This window comes from Hemiscyllium ocellatum, chromosome 17 (assembly GCF_020745735.1).
Source record: "Hemiscyllium ocellatum isolate sHemOce1 chromosome 17, sHemOce1.pat.X.cur, whole genome shotgun sequence".
NCBI lineage: Eukaryota > Metazoa > Chordata > Chondrichthyes > Orectolobiformes > Hemiscylliidae > Hemiscyllium > Hemiscyllium ocellatum.
The window spans coordinates 74,313,736-74,338,103 of record NC_083417.1 but is presented as its reverse complement, the minus strand read 5'-3'; the positions used below and the strand labels follow the sequence as shown (position 1 = coordinate 74,338,103).

At 43.9% G+C, this 24,368-nt stretch overlaps 1 protein-coding gene across 4 annotated transcripts in view; it reads right to left on the bottom strand.

Annotated features, from left to right (window-relative positions):
* The window catches only part of ccdc102a (coiled-coil domain containing 102A), a 209,675-nt gene that overhangs the window by 5,198 nt on the left and 180,109 nt on the right, over positions 1 to 24,368 (bottom strand). For all 4 annotated transcript variants that reach the window (XM_060838302.1, XM_060838304.1, XM_060838303.1 and 1 more), the window contains one exon: positions 13,916 to 14,019. In XM_060838302.1, coding sequence (XP_060694285.1) covers positions 13,916 to 14,019 — 104 coding nt within the window. The remainder of the gene's footprint in view (positions 1 to 13,915; positions 14,020 to 24,368) is intronic.

The window sequence follows — 24,368 nt, the reverse complement described above, 5'->3', positions numbered from 1 at the left end:
AAAATTATGAGGGGCATGGATAGGGTAAATAGGCAAAGTCTTTTCCCTGGGGTCGGGGAGTCCAGAACTAGAGGGCATTGGTTTAAGGTGAAAGGGGAAAGATATAAGAGAGACCTAAGGGGCAACTTTTTCACACGTTTATGGAATGAGCTGCCAGAGGAAGTGGTGGAGGCTGGTACAATTGCAACATTTAAGAGGTATTTGGATGGGTATATGAATAGGAAGGGTTTGGAGGGATATGGGCCGGGTGCTGGCAGGTGGGACTAGATTGGGTTGGGATATCTGGTTAGCATGGACGGGTTGGATCGAAGGGTCTGTTTCAGTGCTGTAGATCTCTATGACTCTATTCAATCCTTTTTCATTCCTAAAATTCTCCTATCTTGTCAGCATCTTTGTCAATCTCCTCTGTTCGCTCTCTCATGTCATCACATCCTTCCTGGACTGTGATGCAAACAACTCTACACACTGCTCCAGCTGAAGTCCAGCTCATATTTTTACAGTTCCAGCATCACTTCCTGCTCTTTGCTCTAGGCCTCAGTTAATAAAGGAAACTATCCGATATGATTCCTTGACCACCTTACCCACCCACCCTGCCTCCTTCAGGGATCTGCAGACACCCTCCAAACTTTGTTCCTCTACAGTTCTCACTCTACTACCATTCACTACAGCTTGCTGGTTCTCTCCAAATGCTCCTCTGACTTCTCCAGACTGACTTCCATGTCTCAGTTTTGTCAAGCTAACCAGGCCATTGATCATTGCAACTGGATTTAACCGCTGTTCCAGGGTTTTTTTTTGATTAGACTTACAGTGTGGAAACAGGCCCTTCGGCCCAACAAGTCCACACCAACCCGCCGAAGCGAAACCCACCCATACCCCTACATTACCCCTTACCTAACACTACGGGCAATTTAGCATGGCCAATTCACCTGACCCGCACACCTTTGGACTAGAATGGTTAGAATGCCATTCCCGCAGTCAACACTGAAGATCCTGCTCAAAGTCTGAAACAGTAGCTAAATAGATAAGTTGACCATTGTTCTGAATTTTTGGAACAGTTAGTCAGAATTCCATATTACTACCTGTTCCTTAGAACCCTTACTCATAATTCACCTTCTGGATCTTATTGAATTCCCTTTGGAATATTTCTATTGGCTTCAGTGTTTTCTCAGGCAGTGTACTCTGGATCTCTCACACACTGATCTGGTGTTTGTGATCCTCTCCACCAAAACTATTCATCATTTTGAAAACCTCAACTTCTCTTAATCTTCCCTGCACTACAGAGAACAACACTGAACTTCTTTCCCCTCTCCACCCCAATCAGGAATAACAGAAGGCCATTTTGTTTCCAGTTAGCCTGCTTGTCCGCTTTCCCCAGCTAATGTCCATTCAGTTCTGATTTAAAGTGAACAGCACGTCCTGCAGTTGGTGGGACTTGCTTCATTTTCTCTCAAGTGCAATCGTGCGTGTTGCTCCCAGGAGTGGGAAGGAAGGCTGGAGCTGGACCAACACTGGGCATGAAGCCAAAATTCAGAATCCCACAGCAGAATGAATGTTTGTAGTTACGTTGTTGGAATGTTATAGGCAGGATTGGGATTGCATTTTGCAGACAGCTCAGTATATTTCCCTTCCCAATTAGTTTCCTGTGGTTGAGAAGGTCATTTTCAGATTCACTTAACAGATCGTATAGGGAGATGACTCAACCAGCTATGGACTCGAACTGCTGTGTTATCCTTATTGGGGAACATTCGTCTCTGCCGTTGAGATTAAGACCAGAATCTGGTGATTTAAATTACATGGTGCAGGAATGATTACTGAAGGAAACTGGAGTGCACTGAGCCGTGGCTCAAAGGAGGCAGTCTCAAGGGAGGGAGAGTCAGAGCAGGGAGGCTGTCGGAGCTGGGGCCAGTAGTCTAAGTGGGGAGGGGTAATCTGAGGCTCCTCTAGACTGGAAAATAACTAAACTAACCCTTTTATTCTAAAATGGAGGGAGGCAGAAAGCAAGGGTCAGCTTAACATCTATCATAAGGAAAATATTAGGAGGCATTAAAGATATTATAACAGGACAACTAGATAAGTTTAAGGTTTGGAGCCAACATGTTTGTGAAATCATGTTTAACTAATTTCTTTGGAGTTCTTTGAAGTAATAACACGTGGTGCAGATGAAGGGGAACTACTGAATGTGGAAGAGTTTGTAGTCAAGGACTCTGTTACAGCTGTAAGGGTGAGATCATAGAAGACTCCTAAAAAAAAACATATGGGTAGAACCAGTGGGCGGCACGGTGGCACAGTGGTTAGCAGTGGGCGGCACGGTGGCACAGTGGTTAGCACTGCTGCCTCACAGCAACTGAGACCCGGGTTCAATTCCCGACTCAGGTGACTGACTGTGTGGAGTTTGCACGTTCTCCCCGTGTCTGCGTGGGTTTCCTCCGGGTGCTCCGGTTTCCTCCCACAGTCCAAAGATGTGCGGGTCAGGTGAATTGGCCATGCTAAATTGCCCGTAGTGTTAGGTAAGGGGTAAATGTAGGGGTATGGGTGGGTTTCGCTTCGGCGGGTCGGTGTGGACTTGTTGGGCCGAAGGGCCTGTTTCCACACTAAGTCTAATCTAATCTAAAAAAACCTAAAAACCAAAAAGGAGCCATCCAATTGCTTGGAATGTACGATAGGCCCCCTCACAGTCTGAGGGAAACAGAACAGCAGATATGGAGGCAAAGTGCAGGGAATTGTAAAGGGCCATGATTGCATGGCAGTTTTAATAATCTACAGCACAGGTGAAGGCCCTTTGCCCACTATGCCTGTGCCACTCATGGGAAATCTCCTCTGCACTCTCTCCAGTGCTACCACATCCCTGCTAATAATGTGGATTGCACACAATTCATTAGCTGGGGCAGAACTAATGTTTCACATAATTCCAGTATAACCTCCTCACTCTGAAACACTATGTCTCAGCTAATAGAGGCAAGTATATCCATATGCATTCTGAACCTAACAATTCTAACCACACCTTCTTGCACTGGGCTAGAGCATGGGAACACACAGGAGCAGGTGTACACGATTCACCCTTTGAGTCTATTTTGCCATTCACTGGGATCATGGTTGATCTGTGGCCGAATTCCGCTTACTCGCCTTTGGCCCGTATGTCTATGTACCTTCGCTGAACAGAGCACAATGTCTATCTCAGGGAATAGGCAGACAGTGCAGGGATCCTCTGTGACCATTCCCCTCGATAAGTATACCGCTTTTACTGCTTTGGATATTGCTTGGTGACGGGGGGTGGGGCAGGTAACGACCTTCCAGGGGAACCCCAAGATGGCCAGTTCTCTGTAGTGAGCCTGGTTCTGTGCTTCATAGGGGAAGGGGGAAGAATAGGAGAGTGACAGTGATAGGAGATTCAATGGTTATAGGAACAGACAGGAGATTCTGTGGTTGTGAACAAGACTCCCAGATGGTATACTGCATCCTGGGTGTGGGGGTCAGGAATATCTTGGATCGAGTCTACAGGATTCTTAAGGGGGAGGGGGAGCAGCCAGAAGTCGTGGTGCACATCTGTATCAATGACATAGCTAGGAAAAGGGAGGAGGATGTGAAAAGTGATTATAGGGAGTTAGGTTGGAAGCTAAAAAGGCAGGATGAGCAGAGTAGTAATGTCAGGATTGCTACCAGCACCATGTGCTAGTGAGGCTAGGAATAGAGAGTGCAGCTGAACATGTGGCTGCCGTGCTGGTGTAGGATGGAGGGCTTCAGACATATGGATCATTAGGATACCTTCTGGGGAAGGTGGAACCTGTCCAAGGTTGTGCCTGAACTGGAGGGGGTACCAATATCCTGGATGGGAGGTTTGCTAGAGCTCTGTGAGAGCTTAAACTAGCTTGGCAGGGGAATGGGAACCGGAGCTATGAATCAGAGGATGGGGTGAACAGGCAGATGCAATGTGCAGAGAGTCTGTGAGGAAGGATCGACAGTTAATAGGGCAAAGTTGCAGTCAGTGTGATGGGTTGAAATCTGTGTATTTCAAAGCTAGATGTGTCAGGTAAAAGGGTGATGAACTTAGAGCATGCATGAGTATTTGGAGCTGGGATGTTGTGGCCAACACAGAGATTTGGGGCAGGGATGATTGTTGGGTGTTCTATGGTTAAAATGTTTCAAAAGGAATCGGGAGGCAGATAAAAAGATGGGGGAGTGTTATTGCTAATCAGGCATAATATCATAGCTGCAGACAGGGAGGTCATCAAGAAGGGTTTGTCGACTGAATCAGTATGTGCGGAAATCAGAAGTAGGAAAGGTGTAGTCTCTTTATTAGGAGTTTTCAATACACCCATCCCCAATAGCAGCAGAGACATGGTGGGGTGGTGGTGGTGGGGGGGGGGTGCAGATTTTGGAAAGGTGCTGAAGTAACCGGGTTGTTGTCATGGGTGGCTTCATCTTCCCTAATATTGATCGGAAACTCCTTATCTCTCAGTGGGAGAGTATTTCAGTGATAGTGATCGCAACTCTCTGACCTTAACTATAGTCATGGAGAGGGATAGGAGTAGGTGGTACAAAAAGAATTTAATTGGGCGAGGGCGAATTACGATGCTATTAGGAGGAACTGGGGCACCTAGATTGGGAACAGATGTTCTCAAGGAAATGCACAACAGAAATGTGGAGGTTGTTTAGGAAGCACTTACTGATAGTGCTGAATAGGTTTGTCCCACTAAGGCAAAGAAGAGATGGCAGGGTGAAGGAACCTTGAGGTGACAAGAGATGTGGAACATCTAGTGAAGAGGAAGGAGGAAGCTTACTTAAGGTTGAGGAAACAAGGACCAGACAGGGATCTAGAGGGTTACCAGGTAGCCAGGAAGGAACTGAAGGATGGACTTAGGAGAGCTGGAATGGGGCATAACAAAGCCTTGGCAGGTAGGATTAAGGAAAACTTTAAGGCATTCTATCCTTATGTGAGGAAGAAGACTATGGCGAGAGTGAGGGTAGGGTCGATCAGGGATAGTGGAGGGAACGTTTGCTGGAGTTGGAGGAAGAGGGGAGTCCTTAATGAATACTCTGTTTCACTGTTCATTAGTAAGAGGTACCTTGTTGTTTGAGAGAGCAGTGTGAAATAGGCTGATGATGAGGATGTTCTGGAAGTTTTGAAAAACATAAGGATGGATAAGTCACCTGGGCCAGATGGGATATACCCAAGGTTTTTAGATTAGATTAGATTCCCTTCAGTGTGGAAACAGGCCCTTCGGCCCAACGAGTCCACACTGACCTCCCGAAGAGTAACCCACCCAGACTCATTTTCCCTCCGACTAATGCACCAAACACTACAGGCAATTTAACATGGCCAATTCACCTGACCCACACATCTTTGGACTGTGGGAGGAAACCAGAGAACCTGAAGGAAACCCATGCAGACGCAGGGAGAATGTACAAACTCCACACAGTCGCCAGAGGCTGGTATTGAACCTGGGACCCTGGTGCTGTGAGGCAGCAGTGCTAACCACTGAGCCACCATGCTGCCCATTACTGCATCTCGTTACTGCGGGAAGCGAGGGAAGAGATTGCTGTGCCTTTGGCAATGATCTTTGCATCCTCACTGTCCACTGGAGTAATTGGAGGGTGGTATTATTCCTTTGTTCAAAAAAAAAAGGGAATAGGGAGAACTCTGGGAATTACAGAGCAGTCAGTCAGTGGTTGGCAAATTATTGGAGGATTCCGAGAGTCAGGATTTATGATTAGTTGGAAAAGCATAGTTTGATTAGAGGTAGTTAGTATGGTTTTGAGGGGCAGGTCATGCTACACAAACCTTCTTGAATTCTTTGAGGACGTGACAAAACACATTGATGAAGGTAGAGCAGTGGTTGTGGTGTACACGGATTTTAGCAAGGCATTTGATAAGACTCATTCAGAAAGTAAGCAGGCATGGGATACAAGGAAATCTGACTGTCTGGATACAGAATTGGCTGGTCCATAGAAGGTGGTAATAGATGGACAGTATTCAGCCTGGAGCGTAATGACAAGTGTGTTCCACACGGATCTGTTCTGGGACCTCTGTTCTTTGTGATCTTTAGAAATTATTTAGATGAGGAAGTGGAAGGGTGGAAGTAAGTTCGCCGATGACACGAAGGTTGGTGGTGTTGTGGATAGTGTGGAGGGCTGTTGTAGGTTGCAACGGGACATTGACAGGATGCAGAGTTGGGCTGATAAGTGGGCAAATGGAGTTTAACCTGGAAAATTGTGAATGATTTATTTTGGAAAGTAGCATTTGTGAATTAAAGGTTTAAGGCAGGGTTCTTGGCAGTGTGTAGGAACAGAGGGATCTTGGGGTCCACATCCATAGATCCCTCAAAGCTTCCACTTAAGTTGATAAAGTTGTTAAGATGGCATATTTGGTGCAACTCTATAAAGCCCTGGTTAGACCACACTCGGAATATTGTGTTCAGTTCTGGTCACCTCATTATAGGAAGGATGTGGAAGCTTTAGATAAGGTGCAGAGGAGATTTACCAGGCTGCTGCCTGGACTGGAGGGCATGTCTTATGAAGAAAGGTTGAGGGAGGTAGGGCTTTTCTCATTGGAGTGAAGAAGAATGAGAGATGACTTGATAGAGGTGTACAAGATGATGAGGGGCATAGGTAGAGTGGATAGCCAGAGACTTCTTCCCAGAGCGGAAATAGCTGTCATGAGGGGGCACTATTTTATGGTGATTGGAGGAAGGTTTAGGGGAGATGCCAGAGATAGGTTCTTTACAGAGAATGGTGGGTGCATAGAATGCACTGCCAGCAGTGGTAATAGAGTCAGATATATTAGGGACATTTGAGCGACTCTTGGATAGGCACAAAGATGATAGTAAAATGATGGATATGTTGGTTAGTTTGTTGTTAGAGTAGGATAAAATGTCGGCACAACATCGAGGGCTGAATGGCCTGTACTGTTCTACGGTCTATGTTCTCACTCCTGGGAGCAGCATCTTGCACCTACTGCAATTTTTAGCAGAGAATTCAAAACATTGACCACCATCTCTGTGTACAAGTACTTCCTAACATCTCTCCTGAATGAATAAACAAAATCAGACCTTTCTGAAGGAGGTCACCAGACCCAAAACATTAACTCTGATTTCTCTGCACAGATGCTGCCAGTCCTGCTGAGATTTTCCAGCAATTTCTGTTTCTCTTTTTATCTTTTCTCCATAGTCTGACCCTAATTCTCAAACTATGCCTCACTAGTTCTGGGATTCCAAACCAGTAGAAGTAGTTTATCTTTATCTAACCTCTCTTTTCTTCAAGACTTTGTTAGAGTATCCTTTTAAATTCAAGAGAAAACAGATCTAATTTGTAAAATCTCTCCTCATAACTTAACCCTTGAAGTCCAGGTATCATTCCTGTAAAACTATGTTGTACTTCTTCCAAGGCCAATATATCCTTTCTCATGTGTGGTGCCCAGATCTACTCTCAGTATTGCAACTGGGGTTCAACTATGGTCTCAACTCCAGCAAACCTGTACTCCAGTTGTTTGGATATGAAGACCAGCATTCATTAGTTTTCTTGATTATTTGCTGCATCAAAAATGCATATCAAAATACTTAAATGTTAAGATATTTTTGGCAAAGTTCCAGATTCGCACCACATTTTGAGTGAAAAAGAGTTTTCTCATCTCTCCTTTAAACCTATTACCCCTTACCTTAAGTCTATGGCCCCAGTCATCGATCTCTCAGTCAAGGGGTAAAACCTCTTCCTGTCTTCACTATCCATGCCCCTCGTGTTTATGCATCTCAATCTTGTTCCCTCTAAGGTAAACAATCCCAGTCTGTCCAATAACTGAAACTCGCCAGTCTAGGTAACATCCTGGTCCATCTCCTCTGCACCCTCTCCACTGCTATCACATCCTCCTAATAATGTGGATTCCAAAAGAGTACACAGTACTGTTGATGAGGACAAACTAATGTTTCACACAATTTCAGCATACCCTCCCTGCTTTTAAACCTTATGCCTCAGCTAATAAAGCCAAGTATGCATTCCTAACCACCTTATTCAACTGTCCTTCAGGGACAAGTGTACAGTGTACCAAGGTCCATCAGATCCTCAATACTTCCCAGGCTCTTATCATTCATTAGGTATTGCCTTGTCTTCTTTGTCTTGCCTCACACTTAGCCAGATTGATTTCGATTGAGGATCCAATTTGCCAAATTTCCTTTGATTTCATGGGCTCTTAATTTTGCTCTCAGTTTTATCAAAAACCTTGCTGAAGTCAAGGGAAGGCAATGGACTGGTGAGATTATCGCCAGACTATTAATCCAGAACAGCTAATGTTCTGGGGACCTATGGAGGAGGGTGGAATTTGAATTTAATAAAACAGATTTTGAATTAAATGTCAAATGCTGACCATGAAACCACTGTCAATCATTGGGAAAAATCCATCTTGGTCACTAATGTTCTTTTAGGAAGCAAATATGTCATTCTTACCTGGTCTGAACTACATGTGCCTCTGGACCCACAGCAATGTGCTGGACTCTTAACTGTCCTCTCGGCAATAAATGTTGGCTTAGCCAGAGACGGCCACATCCCATGAGCGAATAATACCAAAAAAAATCCAAAACGGCCCTCATTCACACAACTGGGCATGTTCTTTTCCCCAATTTCTATACCTATACCTGTCATATGTGGATACCGACACAAAGAATTCATTTAGAACATCTTTCCCTCATTACCCTCAATGTGCCTGTATGCTGCCAGTATCCTTTCACATCCCTCACAGCTCTCCTAAATTTCCTCTTGCACATTTGGTACTCCTCTCGGTTGTCTTCCGTGGTGAGCCCTTGGCACCCTACCATAAGCCTCCCTTTGTTTCTCTTAACCCAATGCTGTCTATCACAATATTCAGGATTCACAGGATTTGATGATCAAATCGTTTTCCTTCATTGGAACATTTATGCTGTACTCTCCATTTCCATCTAGAACCCCACTATTCTGAGACAGATTTACCTGAAACTATTTGCTCCCAGTCCACTTTGGCCAAATCACATCTGATTTATTAACATTAGCTGCCCTCCGGTTAGAACACTGATTTCAGGCCCATCTTTGTCATGTTCCATAGCAATCTTGAATTGGAGTTATAGAGTCACGCAGCAGAGAAACAGGCAAAAGTGAGGACTGCAGATGTTGGAGATGAGAGTCTAGATTAGAGTGGTGCTGGAAAAGCACAGCAGGTCAGGCAGCATCCGAGGAGCAGGAAAATCAACGTTTTGGATAAAAGCCTCTGCCATATCTGTTCCCAGGAGGACCAGTTCCACCACAGAACACACCAGATGGCCTCCTTCTTTAAAGACTGTAATTTCCCATCCCACGAGGTTGAAGATGCCCTCCAATGCATCTCCTCCACGTCCTGCACCTCCACCCTTCCAACTGAAACTAGGACAGAACCTCCCCTGGTCCTCACCTTCCACCCCACCAGCCTCTGCATAAACCGCATCACCCACCAACACTTCCGCTACCTACAAATGGACCCCACAACCACGGATATATTTCCCTCTCCATCCCATCCGTTTTCCACAAAGACCATTCCATCTGTAACTACCTGGTCAGGTCTACACCCCCCAACAACCCACCCTCCTCTCATGGCACGTTCCCCTGCCACTGCAGGAATTGCAAAACCTGCGTCCACACCTCCCCCTCACCTCCGTCCAAGGCCCCAAAGGAGCCTTCCACATCCATCAAAGTTTCACCTACACTTTCAGACATGTAATTTATTGCATCAGTTGCTCCCGATGTGGTCTCCTCTACATTGGGGAGACTGGACACCTTCTCGCAGAGCGCTTCAGGGGACATCTCCGGGACACCCACACCAATCAACCCCATAGCTGTATCGCCGAACATTTCAACTCCCCCTCCCACTCTGCCGAGGGTATGCAGGTCCTGGGCCTCCTCCACCACCACTCCCTCACCACCCGACGCCTGGAGGAAGAACGCCTCATCTTCCGTTTCAGAACCTTTCAACCCCAGGGCATCAATGTGGACTTCACCAATTTCCTCATATCCCCTCCCCTGCCTTATGCCATTCCAAACTTCCAGCTTAGCACTATTCTCATGACCTGTCCCACCTGCCAATCTTCCTTCCCACCTATCCGCTCCACCCTCCCCCTCTGACTTATCACCTCTACCCCCACCTTCATCTGCCTATTGCATTCTCAACTACCTTCTCGCCAGCCCTGGCTGCTCCCATTTATCTCTTCACCCTCGAGGCTTCCAGCCTCAATCCTAATGAAGGGCTCCTGCCCGAAATGTCGATTTTCTTGCTCCTCGGATCTGCCTGACCTGCTGTGCTTTTCCAGCACCACTTTAATCTTGACTCTAATCTCTAGCATCTGCAGTCCTCACTTTCGCCTACTGAGAAAAGGTTGCACAGACTAGGCTTGCATCACTTGAGTAAAAGGTGATTTGACTGAAATGTTTAAGATCCTAAAGCATCTTAACAGGGTGGATACAGACAAGATTTATTTTTAATGGTAGAATCTAGAACAGTGAATGACAGCAAAAGGGAAAAACAAATGGTGAGCATTGTTTTAAAGGCTCAAACAGGGAGCGACCAAGGTTCAGGATCAGAGCTTCTCCTTGATACATTCTAATTAACCTCCAGTCAACAGAGCCAATTCAGGTTATAAATGGAGTCATAGAGTATTACTGCACAGAAAGAGGCCCTCTGGCCCATCATCATCATCAGAGTTCTACAGCATGGACACAGGCCCTTTGGCCCAAATTGGTCCATACCGACTAAAATGTCCATCCACACTAACTCCATTTCCCTGCACTTGGCCCATATCCTTCTAAACCTTTCCTATTCATGTATTTGTCCAAATGCCTTTTAAATGTTGTTAATGTATGCACCTCAACATTTCCATTGGTGGCTCATTCCATTTGCGTACCACCCTCTATGTAAAAAAGTTGCCTCCCTCAGGTTCCTTTTATTCTTTCCCCTCTAACCTTAACCTGATGCCTCGATTCCTCAAACCTGGGAAAAAGACTGAGTGCCTTCACCCTATCCATGCCTCTCATGATCTTATAAGGGCCCCTCTCAGTCTCCCACACTGTAAAGAAAAATATCCTAGCTTGTCCAACCTCTCCTTATGACTCTGCCCTTGAATCCTGGCAACATTCTTATAAACTTCTTCTACAGTCTTTCGGTTTAATAACAAGGTGACCAAAACTGAACACAGTACCCCAAGTGCGGCCTCACCAATGGCCTGTAAAACTACAACATAACTTCCCAACTCCTATACTCAATGCCCTGACTGATGAAGGCCAGTGTGCCAAAAACTTTCTTCACTGCCCTGTTGACCTGTGACTCCACTTTTAGAGAACAGTGAACTTTAACTCCAAGGGCCCTCTGTTCCACTACACTCCTTAATGCCCTACCATTCACCATGAAACTTCTACCTCGATTTGACTTTCCAAAATGTAAGACCTCACACGTATCGACATTAAATTCCAGTTGCCATTTCTCGGCTCCCTTCCCCAGCTGATCAAGGTGCTGCTGCAATTTCTGATAACCTTCCTCACTGTCCATTGTGTTCAGGTCAGTCATTAAACATCTATTCTAATCCCATTTCCCAGAAGAGCAGGAAAGTCAACATTGTGGGCCATTCTGATGAAGGGTTTTGGCTTGAAACATCGACTTTCCTGCTCCTTTGCTGCTGTCTGATCTGCTGTGCTTTTCCAGCTTCACTTCTTTTTTTCCCCCAAAGTTAATAGGAAGGGTTTGGAGGGTTTGCTGGGTGCTGGCAGGTGGGACTAGATTGGGTTGGGATATCTGATCAGCATGGACGGGTTGGACCGAAGGGTCTGTTTCCACGCTATACATCTCTATGACTCTACCTATTAACTCTGGCTTTTAGTATCTACAGTCCTTACTTACTCCCAGCCTATCAAGTCATTCTTCCTAGTTGAATTGTTCCAGCCCAAACAATATCCTGGTGAATTGGTTTTGTACACTCTCCAGTGTAATTATATACTTCCTATAGTGTGGCAAATAGGAATGCACACAGCACTCTAACTATGGCCTAACTAATATCATATATGGCTCCATAACCTCCTTCCCCGGTATTCAACGTCTTGTCCAAGCACACAAATATCCCAACTGACTCCTTAAATCACCTTTTCACACTGTCTCACGCTCTGCAAAGTTCGATGGACGTGGATACCATTCCCCGGAGTTCTACAGTTTATGGTGTATTCCCTTACCTTGCCAGTTCACTCAAATGCATCAGCACACACTCTTCTGGGTTAAATTTCATTTGCTAAGGTTCAGCTCATCTATATCCTCCCATTGTCAAAGTCTTTCCTCCTCACTACTTTTCACACCATCAATTTTTGTGTCATCTGTGAAGTTATTGATCAAACTGCCACACTCATGTCTAGATCATTAATGTATACCACAAATCGCAAGACACCCTGTATGCCACTGGATGTGGGTTTCCAGTCACAAATACACTCTTTCACCAGGAGCCTGTCTCTGGCACAAAATCAATTTTGGATCCAATTTGCCAAATGGCCTTGGATCCCATGGGGTCTTAGCGTCTAAATCGGTCTTGTCAAAAGCCTTACTGAAGTCGGTATACATTGCACTACCTTCATCTACACACCTAGTCACCTTCTCATAAAATCCAATCAAAATAGGATCCCCTTCTGACAAAGTCACCCTTAGTATCCTCAACTCATCCTGGTCTCTCCAAGTGGAGATTAATTCTGTCCCTCAGAAACTTTTCCAAATACATCCCTATCACTGATGTTAGGTTCCCTGACCTAAAGTTCCCAGTCTTCCTGAATAATGGTACAGCATTTATTATTTTCCAGTACTTTGGCACCTTTTTTTTTGGGCATAGAATATTTGAAATTAAATGCCAGGGTCTCTGCAATCTCCTCCCTTACCTGTCACAGCAGCCCTAGGATACATCTCATCATAGCATGGAGATTTACACAATTTTAATCTGCTAAAACTGCTAATACTGTATCTCCCTCACAATGCTAATTTGTTAAAGTATATCAGAGACCCCTTCTGATTTCTACTTTTCGATGTTGAATACTACACTTTGTTTTTGTATCAAAGAAACTCAGCAGGCCTGGCATTATTGATGGACAGAAAAACAAAGGTAACATTTCAAGTTCAGTGACACTTCATCAGAATATCAGACAAGTTCTGAACAGGAGTCACTGTACTTGAATCATTAACTGTTTGTCTCTCCAACGATATTACCAGACCTGCTGAGTTTCTCCAGCGCTTTCTGATTTTGCTCAAAATTTCCAGCAACTACAGTTCTTTGTCTCAGTTGAGTACTATATGTAAATATTTGTCATTTGAAGCCACGAAGGAAAGCATTAAAAATAATGTATTTTAAGCACATTATTAACAAACAGGACTTCAATCACTGAGTATCAAATTTAACATTACATTTGAAAAACATATTTATTAAAGCGATAGGTTTAGTTCATATTGTTGGCTGCAGAAATCACGCACCATGTTAGCATGCAATACAGGATTGTGCATGGGTGTGAGATGAAGGGTTATGGTTAATACCATAAATTATGAATACAGAGATTACTTGCGTATAAAGCATTTATTCAATGATAGCACAAGGGAGATATAAACTCTAAAAGCATCAGAGTTTCCATTTCAGTGTAATTGAGCACAGAAGTTATTGTGAGGGTTGACAATTAGCTTTAAGACAGGCAATGAGCCAGGGTTAGCGCAATACTACAATTTAATTTGTCTTGTTTTTGTCAATAGTTTGAATAAAGCTGCTTTTGATGAAGTGTAACCGCTCTGCATGCTAAAAATGGGTGCAGTGGAGCAAGATGTACTTTGGGACCAAAACAGGTGCTGGATTGGCTGAGAGATTCATCTTCCATCTGCTTAATGTGCGCATGGAGGTAACCAGGAAACTTAGGACTGTACCTGGTCTGTAGGTGCTCCAGCTGTACCTGCAGGTTCTCAGACTGCTCTGTCTGTTCATCCAATGACCTCTGCAACCTCCTGGCCTGATTGTGAGCTTCATCCAGCTGCAAGGCAGAAATAGCCAAGGATTTAGCTGGCTCCTCTGACAAAGATAATTTCATGGCAGTCCAGTTTAAACTCTTCTTTAGGTTAGAGTTCCGAAATTGAGTGCAAGGTGTATTTAAGGTAAGTCAGCACACCGCTGCTTAGAGAAGGTATTAAACAGAACAGGAAATAACGTGCAAGCCACATATATGCCAGGTAATGACCACCTCCAAGAAGACAGGAGACAGTCCCAGACTTAATTTTAGGTCAAAGTCAGGCAAGCAGTTTAACTATCAGTTGGGAAGGAGGCTGCAGACAGGAATCATAACTGTTATGAAAAAGCATGGATGGGCCTGAAATCAAACTTTCAAACTGGTAAAGGGCTAATTTTAATAAGGTCTGGTATGATTTGGCAAGAGTAGACTAGGAACAGACAGCTTAGGTAAATCGGGATCAGAGAAGTGTGAATGGAAATAAGGAGAGTACAAGACGAAGATGATCCAATAAAGACAAAGATTGGGACCAAGGGATAAATAGGATTGGAAAATGAGAAAAAAAGTGAGGCTTAAGGCAGATACCAAGGGCTGCAAATGGTAGAAACCCAAAAGAAAGTGCAGGAGAGCAAAAAGAAGCATGAAATAATGATGGAGTCAGCGCTGTACGGCATGGAAATGCTCTTCGGTCCAAGCCATCCATGCCAACCAGATATCCTAAACAAATCTAGTTCCATTTACCAGCATTTGGCCAATATCTCTTCAAACCCTTCCTATACCCATTTAGATGCCTTTTAATGTTGTAATCATACCAGTCTCCATCACTTCTTCTAGCATTCCATACATGCACCACCTTCTGTGCGAAAATGTTGTCCCTTAGGACTCTTAAATCTTTCCCCTCTCACCTTAAACCTAACCCCTGTAAACCTTGTTTTGGACTCCCCCACCCTCAGGAAAAGATCTTGGCTATTCACCTAACTATGCCCCTCATGATTTTACAAACCTTTATAAGGCCACTCTTCAACCTCAGACACTCCAGGGAAAATAGCCCCAATCTATTCAGCTTCTCTCTGTAGCTCAAATCCTCCAACCTTGGCATCATCCTTGTTTCCTGAACTCTTTCACGTTTCACAATATTCTTCCTATAACATGGAAGCCAGAATTGAATGCAGCATTCCAAAAGTGTCCTATACATGACCTCCCAACTTGTATATTCCAATACTCCTAACCAATGAAGGCAAACATATCAAACACGTCCTCACTGTCTGTCTACCTGGAACTCCATTTTTAAGGAACTATTAACCTACACTAAGGTCTCTTTGTTCCCCAGGACCTTACCATTAAGCGTATAAGTTTTACCCTGATTTGCCTTTCCAAAATGCAGCACCTCACATTTATCTAAATTAAACTCTACCTGCCACTCCTCAGCCCATTGGCCCATCTGATCAAGGTCCCATTAAAATGAAGATAATTCTTAAGTTATTATATAAGTACATTCAGGGTAAATGGACAACTAGGAAAGAAGTAGGGCCCATTAAGTTCCACAATGGTAATTTATGTGTGGATCCAGAGGACATAGGTATAGGGGTAAATGAATAATTTGTGTCAGTGTCACAAGTGAGAGGGATGAGTGAGTGGATATAGAAAGTGGAGGTGGTGGCATGGTAGCTCAGTGTTTAGCACAGCGGCCTCACAGTGCCAGGAACCTGGGCGAGATTCCATCCTCCAGTGACTGGCAGTGTGGAGTATGCATCGTCTTATGTCTGCATGGATTTTCTCTGGGTATTCCACTTTTCTCTCATAGTCCAAAGATGTGCAGTTTATGTGGATTGGCCGTACTAAATTGTCCATAACGCTCAGACTAGGTGGATTAGCCATGGGAAGTGCAGGGTTTCAGGGATAGGGTAGGGGTTGGGTCTGGGTGGAATGCTGTTCAGAGGGTCAGCGTGGACTTGATGGGCCGAAAGACCTGTTGCCATACTGTAGTGGTTCTATTCAAACATACTTAAAGAAATTAGGATAGATAGAGAGGAAGTTGAGTGTGGTCTGGCAGACTTAAAAGTAGATAAAATCGCTAGAACTGAATAAAATCTATCCAAGGCTGCTGAGTATAACAAGGGAGAAATAACTAGCGCACCAAAAGCTAATGCTGCCAAGTGTACCTGTTAGACTATAACCTGATGTTGTGTGATTTTTATCTGCAATAGAGAAATTGCTGGAGTCTTTAATCAAGGATGGGTTAGTTGTCTACCTCAAAAATTTTCAGTTAATCAAATGAGCCAGCATGAATTCATGACAGGGAAGTCATGCCCATCAAACCTCAAAGAATGTTTGAAAAAGTGGACCAAGGTAGTGGACACAGAAACATCTATGGATGTTGTTTATATGGACTTCCAGAAGGCATTTGATTAAATCCCACTGTTAATTAATGGAGAAGCCCATGGAATTGAGGGCAAATTACTGACATGGCAGGGAAACTGGTTGAGTAGCAGGCAACAGAAAGGAGGGATACTGGGTAGGTATGCAAATTGCCAGTATGTGACTAGTGGTGTCCCACAAAGATCTGTTACGGCCTCAATTATTTACATTGTTTATAAACAATTTGGATATTTGCATTGAAAGTCAAATATCCTAATTTGCCAATTACATTACATTTTACAGCATTGTAAACAGTATAGTGATAGCATAAAAACATGAAGAGGTATCGATAGACTAAGTGAATGGACAAAACTGCAACAGATGGAATTCATTTTGGACTGATAAAGGATGGTGTGAAATTAAATACAGCGGATGTCCAAAGACACTTGGGGACAAGGTACATAAATCTTGAAGATGTCTCAAAAACTGGTTCAGAAAATAAGAAATCTAATGGAATTGCTGGTGCCTTTACACTGAGAGGACCGAAGTTATACTGCAGTTATACATAACCAGTTAGACCCCACCTGGAGTACTGAGCAGATCTATGCACCACACTTTAGGAAAAGAAATGTTGGCTTTGGAGGGAAAACAACAGGTTTGCAAGAATGACACCTGGACTTCAGTGTTTAAGTTATGAGGGTAGATTATGCAATTTAGGCATGTTTTCTCAAAACTTTAGGATGGTAAGGGGTGATCTGATTAAATCTTCAAAATACAAACAGGAAAAGACAGGGTAGATAGAGATAAACTATTTTCATTAGGTGGGGATTCTAGAACTGGGGACATAGTCTAACAATTCAGCAACGATGCTAGGAAACACTTTCACAGACAAAAGGAAATACAGGTTTGGAACAACAGTTGATGCTAGATCAGTTGTTAATTGTATTTCTGAGATAGATACACTTTGATAAAACAAAAGTATTCAGGTGTATGGACCAAAGGCAGGTATTTGGAGTTAGATTAGCCATAATCTCAGTGAATGGTGGAACAAGAGCAAGGGGCTGAATGGCTGACTACTGCTCCTATTAGTGATAAACGAGGAAACCACAGGCCAGTCAGTTTAGCCAAAGTGGTTGGGAAACTATCGGAAGTAATTCTGAGAGACAGAATTAAAGTACATTTGGAAAGGCAGGATTAGATTAGATTAGATTAGATTCCCTACATGGTAGAAATAGGCCCTTTGGCCCAACAAGTCCACACTGACTCCCCAAAGGCTAACCCATCCAGACCCATTTCCCTCTGACTAATACACCAGCATTGTATGTTGCTTCTCTGGTGTCAGGGCTAAGCATGTCTGTAAGCACAGAGTATTTTGATTGGGAAGGACATATTGATATGAATGGCACAGGCAGAAAAGAAGATTAGACCCTGCAAAGGGTGTTCAGGGAGTTAGGTACGAGGTTGAAAAGTAGGAGCTGTAGGGTTGCAATCTTGGGATTTCTTCCTGTGCAACATGAAAGTGCCAGCGAGGCTAGGAACACGAAGCCAGGACAATTAAAGATGTAACAGGGACAACTTCCACTGTTTGGATCTTGGGTGGTCTTCCAGGTTTGCTAGTGCGACTTGGGAGTGTTAAAGTCAGTATGGCAGGCTGCTGGGAACAGAGGAGTAGGTCAGCAAATTAAATCATCAAGGACTCATCTGAGACTAAGGCCTGTTTGATCAACAGGAAGAACAGACAAGGAGTGGTTACTAAACACAGCTGGACTGGCGGTCTGAGGTACATTTGTTTTAATGTGAGCAGGGAAGGGAAATTAACTTAGATTGGAACAAAAAACAGTTTTGTTGCAGCTCTTACAGAGACATGGTTGCGACAGGGGCAAGCCTGACAAATAAATGTTCTGAGATTCGATATTTCAGAAGAGACAGTAAGTTACTGATAAGGGCGAATATCACAGCCAGGCTGAGGGAGGACAGTTTCAAGCGCTCACTCAGTAAGGCCACAAAGGTAGAGCTCAGGGATAGAAAGAGCGCAATCACATTGATGGGATTGTGCTACAGGCCTCCTGACAGCCGGTGGATCATAGAGAAAACAGATATGTGGCAGGTTATGGAAAAAGGTAAAAACACCAGGGTTGTTGTAGTTGGTGATTTTAACATCCCCAATATTGACTGGGACTTGCTTCATGGAGAAAGTGAGGTCTGCAGATGCTGGAGTAACAGAGTATCATTCCTGATGAAGGGCTTATGCCCGAAACGTCGAATTTCCTATTCCTTGGATGCTGCCTGACCTGCTGCGCTTTTCCAGCAACACATTTTCAGCTCTGGGACTCGCTTCATGCCGGGAGCTTGGATAGGGTGAGGGGTGAGTTGGATTTGTTAGGTGTGTCCAGGACTTTTTTGTTTGAAACAATATGTAAACAGTCTAACAAGAAAAGGGGCCATACTAGACCTGGTACCTGATATTGGGGAATTAGCCCAACCAGATGATTGAAGTTTCAGTGGGGGACCATTTTGGAGTAGTGATCATAATTCAGAAAGTTTAAAGTTACTTATGGATAAGGATAAGTGTAGTACTTAGGTGAAAGTACTAAACTGGGGAAAGGCAAACTACCACAATATTAGGCAGAAACTGGTGAATCTAGATTGAGGCGGCTGTTTAAGGATAAATCTACATCTGGCATGTGGGGATCTTTCAGTTGATGAGAGTTCAGGGCCAGTATGTTCCTGTGAAAATGAAGGAGAAGGATGGCAAGATTCGGGAACCTTGGATGACAAGAAAAACTGAGAGTTTAGTCAAAAGGAAAAGGAGGCATATGTAAAGTTTAGGAAATTGAAGACATACAGAATTCAAACAAAGAATTATGTGGGCAAAGAATTGTGTGTCTTTGGTAAACAAGGTTAAGAAAAATCCTGAGGCATTTTATGGATAAATAAGGAGCAAGAGCTAAGGAAAAGGATATTTCAACTGAAGGACAAAGGAGGGAATTTGTGCCTGGTGCCAGAGGAAGTGGATGAGGTCAGTTTTGCTAGATGTGCTATCCACAATGTCTATGCCCTCATGGATGCTCCATAGTAACACCATCTGCAGCTCCAGGCCTTCAGGGAACTGTGGACCTGCATGCTTAAGTTCCTTTAAGGGTTATATGCTAAGGGTTCTGCCATTTAACTGTGGACTTCCCACCTGCATTAGATCTCGCAAAATGCTCCACCTCACAGTTGCTGGCATAAACTCCCATCTATTATTTTTCCACCCAAATCCTGCTGAACCCTTTAGCAATCTTCCTCACTATCTGCAGCTCCCCCAATTTTTGAGTCAGCCACAAATCAGGCCACCTACTACCACCTCCAAATTATTAAAATATATTACAAAACAACAGGGACCCCAGATCACTTCAGAACATCACTGAGCATAGATCCCCAGTTTAAAAAAAAGCCTTCCACCACTTGTCTCTGTCTCCTATGACTTAATCAGTTCTGTATCCAGTTCATCACAGATCCAATGTGACTTTATCCTTTGTATCAGCCTGCTATGAGGGAACTTGTCAAAGGCCTTGTTAAACTCCATACAGACAACATCTATATCCCCAACTCATCAAACATCTTTGTCATGCCCTCAAAACACTCAAGCACATTACACTTTCCTGTATAAAGTTAAACTGCCTATCACAAATAAGTCCATATATCTCCAAATGTGAATAAATCCAATAATACCCTTGCCATTGACATAAGGCACACCAGCCTGTAATTTCCCAGATTATCCCTGTTGCCCTCCTTAAATCAAGGAACAATGTTGGCTATTCTCTAATCCTCTGGGATCTCTCCTGTGACTAAAAGATGATAGAACAATTTTATTTAAGGCCCCAGCAATTTCCTCACCTGGTTCCCTCAACATTCTGGGACAGATACCATTAGATTTGCGGGATGTATCTACCATCATGCTTTTCAAAGCATCCAACTTTTTTTTTACATTGATATATCCAGCACATCAACATTCACCATCCACCATGTTCTACTTCTTTGTGAATACCAATGGACAGAGAGTCAGGATTTTTTTTTTCTGGATGGCATAAAGAACTTTCCACACGTATCTCCCTTAAACTTTTCCCCTTTCACCTTGAACTCGTAACCCTTAGTAATTGAGTCCTCCACTTTGGGGAAAAGGCTTCTTGCTCTCCACCCTGTCTATACTTTGCATAATTTAGTAGACCTTAATCAGGTCTCCCCTCAACTTCCGTCTTTCTAATGAAAATTATCCTAATAATCCAACCTCTCTTCATAGCTAGCACCCTCCACACCAGACAACATCCTGGCGAACCTCCTCTGCACCCATTCCAAAGCATCCACCACCTTTTGGTAATGTGGCGACCAGAACTGTACACAATATTCCAAAGGCGGCCGAGCTAAAGTCTTATATACAACTGTAACATAACCTGCCAACTCTTGAAATCAATACCCCGTCCGATGAAGGAAAGCTGCTGTATGCTTTCTTGATCACTCTGTTGACCTGTGTTGCCATCTTCATGGTATGTTGAATGTGAATATCCTGATCTCTCTGTATATCAATTTTCCCCAGGGCTTTTCCATTTACCATATAGTTCGCTATTGAATTGGATATTCCAAAGTGCATCACCTTGCATTTGCCTGGATTTAACTCCATCTGCCATTTCTCTGCCCAACTCTCCAATCTCTCTCTATTCTGCTGCATTCTCTGACTGCCCTTTTCACTATCTGCTACTCCACCAATCTTCGTGTAATCTGCAAACTTACTAATCAGATCAACTACACCTTCTTGGTATTACAGTTACACAACAGTGAGAGAAATGGACATGGAGAACTATGTGAGAATGGTATAGAATAGTGAGTGGATTGGATACTGGTTACAATGTGAGAATCAAACATAACAATGAGTGAACTGGCTGCAAGGAGGCTTGCGAGAATGATATACACCATGTGAGAATGACATAACAGTGAGTGTACAAGACATGGGAAACCATGTGAAGATGATATATAGAACATTAGAGTGCAGTTCAGGCCCTTCAGCCCTCGATGTTGCACCGACCTGTGGAACCAATCTAAAGTCTATCAGACACTACACTATCTACACTATTCCATTTTCATCCACATGTTTATCCAATGGCTATTTAAATGCCCTTAAAATTGGCAAGTCTCCTACTGTACATCTCTATGACAATGACTATCTCTGACATCTGTCCTCTATTACCCCTCAATTTAAAGCTATATCCCTTTGAGCTAGCCATCACCATCTGAGGAAAAAAAGTTCCCATGTCCACCCTAGCTGATCCTCTGATCTTCTTAAATGTCTTAATTAAATCTCCTCTCAAACTTATTCTCTCTAACGAAAAAAGCCTCAAGTCCCTCCGTCTTTCCTTGTAAGACCTTCACTCCATACCAGGCAACATCCTAGTGAATCTCCTCTGAACCCTTTCCAACATTTCCATATCATTGCTATAATGCGGTGACCAGAACTGTACGCAATACTCCAAGTGCGGCTGCATAAGAGTTTTGTACAGCTGCAAGATCTCATGGCTCCAAAACTCAATCCCTCTACAAATAAAAGCGAACACACCATATGCCTTCTCAACCACCCTATCAATCTGGGTGACAACTTTTAGGGATCTATGGAAATGGACACTGAGATCTCTCCGCTCATCTATACTACCAAGAATCTTAACCATTAACCCAGTAGTCCGAATTCCTGTTCCAAAGTGAATCACCTCACACTTTTCCACATTAAACTCTGTTTGCCACCTCTGGAGCTTATCCATGTCTCTCTGTAACCTACAACATGCTTTGGCCCTATCCACAACTCTACCAATCTTCGTGCCAACTGCAAATTTACTAACCCATCCATCTACACTTTCAACCAGGACATTTAAAGAAATGACAAACAGCAGTGGCCCCAAAACAGATCCTTGCGGTGCACCACTAGTAACTAACTCCAGGGTGAACATTTCCCATCAACCACCACCCTCGGTCTTCTTAGAGCTAGCTAATTTCTGATCCAAACAGCTAAATCACCCTCAATCCTGTGGTTCCATATTTTGTGCAATGGCCTACCATTGGGAACCTTATCAAATGCTTTACTGAAATCCACATACATCACATCAACCGGTTTACCCTCATCTACCAGTTTGGTCACCTTCTCAAAGAACTCAATAAGGTTTGAGAGTCACAACCTACCCTCCAGAAAACAGTATTGACTATCCTTAATCAATCTATTCCTTCTTAGATGATTATAAATCCTCTCTCTTATAACCCTTTCCAACACTTTACCCACAACCGAAGTAAGGCTCACTGGTCTATAACTAGCAGTGTTGGCTCTACTCCCCTTCTTGAACAAAGAAACAACATTTGTTATTCTCTAGTCTTCCAGCACTTTTCCTGTAAACTCCTGTATATGGAGCAATTGAGCCATTCAGCACAGAAATAGACCTTTCAGCCCACTATGTCTCTGCTGATTCACAAACTCTATGGCTAAGAGATAAGATTCAGGAAGTAAACACAACACTAAAAGAGTGCTGTGGTAAACTGGATCAGTGGTTATCAGTATTGGGACACGAGGGACTGTATTGTTCGGATGGACACCACCTGAACAGATATAGGACCAGGATCTTAGTAAAACGAGTCAGGAATCTATCTTCAGGCACAGCACAGATGGGAACAACTGAAACAAGTGAGGCTGTCAGCACAGGACTGAGGGTATTGTATTTACATATGCTCAGTATATGAAACAAAGTAAATGAGCTTGCAGTAGAGATTGGAATCAGCTTGTAAGACATTGTAGGCATCACAGTGTCTACAGGGAATCAGGACTAGGAGCTAAACATGAAAGGATATACATCATATCGAAAGGACAGACAGTATAGGGTCGGAAGGTGCAGAATCTATGTGGTTACCTGAGTTGATGAACCGCAAAGGAAAACAAAGACCCTAATGGGAGTTATATACAGGCCTTCAAGCAATAGGTCAGGATGTGGAGAAGAAAATAAATCAGAAAGAGGCATTTAACAAAGGCACTATTATAATAGTCATGGAGGACTTCAAGATACAGGTGGACTGGGAAAATTAGGTTGGCAGCAAATCCCAGAAAAGGAATTCATGGAATGTCTAGGAGATGGTGTTTTGGAGCAACCTATGGTAGATCCTGCCAGGGAACAGGCAATTTGAGATGTGGCAATGTGCAATAAGGCAGACTCTATTAAGGAGCTTAAGGTGAAGGAGGCAGTGACCAGAACAGCAGAAATACAGCCCATTGAAGAAGTATCATCCTGGGGGAGGATGAGGCAACCATGGCTGATAAGGCAACTCAGAGACAGCAGGAAAGGAAAAGAAAAAGAATACAATGAGTTGAAGGTTAGTGGGAACCCAGAGGGTTAGGAAGCCTTTAAAACCATCTGAAGAGGGGGGGAGGGGGAGGGAGGGAAGAGAAGAGGGGGGAGGGAAGAGGGGGAGGAGGGAATGCAACAGAGAGAGAGTGCGAGAGATAGAGAGAGTGCGAGAGATAGAGAGAGTGCGAGAGATAGAGAGAGTGCGAGAGATAGAGAGAGTGCGAGAGATAGAGATAGAGAGAGTGATTAGATTAGATTACTTACAGTGTGGAAACAGGCCCTTCGGCCCAACAAGTCCACACCGACCCGCCGAAGCGCAACCCACCCATACCCCTACATTTACCCCTTACCTAACACTACGGGCAATTTAGCATGGCCAATTCACCTGACCCGCACATCTTTGGACTGTGGGAGGAAACTGGAGCACCCGGAGGAAACCCACGCAGACACGGGGAGAATGTGCAAACTCCACACAGTCAGTCGCCTGAAGCGGGAATTGAACCCGGGTCTCTGGCGCTGTGAGGCAGCAGTGCTAATCGCTGTGCCACCAAGTGGGAGAGTGCGAGAGAGAGAGTGCGAGAGAGTGCGAGAGAGAGAGTGCGAGAGAGCGCGAGAGAGAGAGTGCGAGAGAGCGCGAGAGAGAGAGTGCGAGAGAGCGCGAGAGAG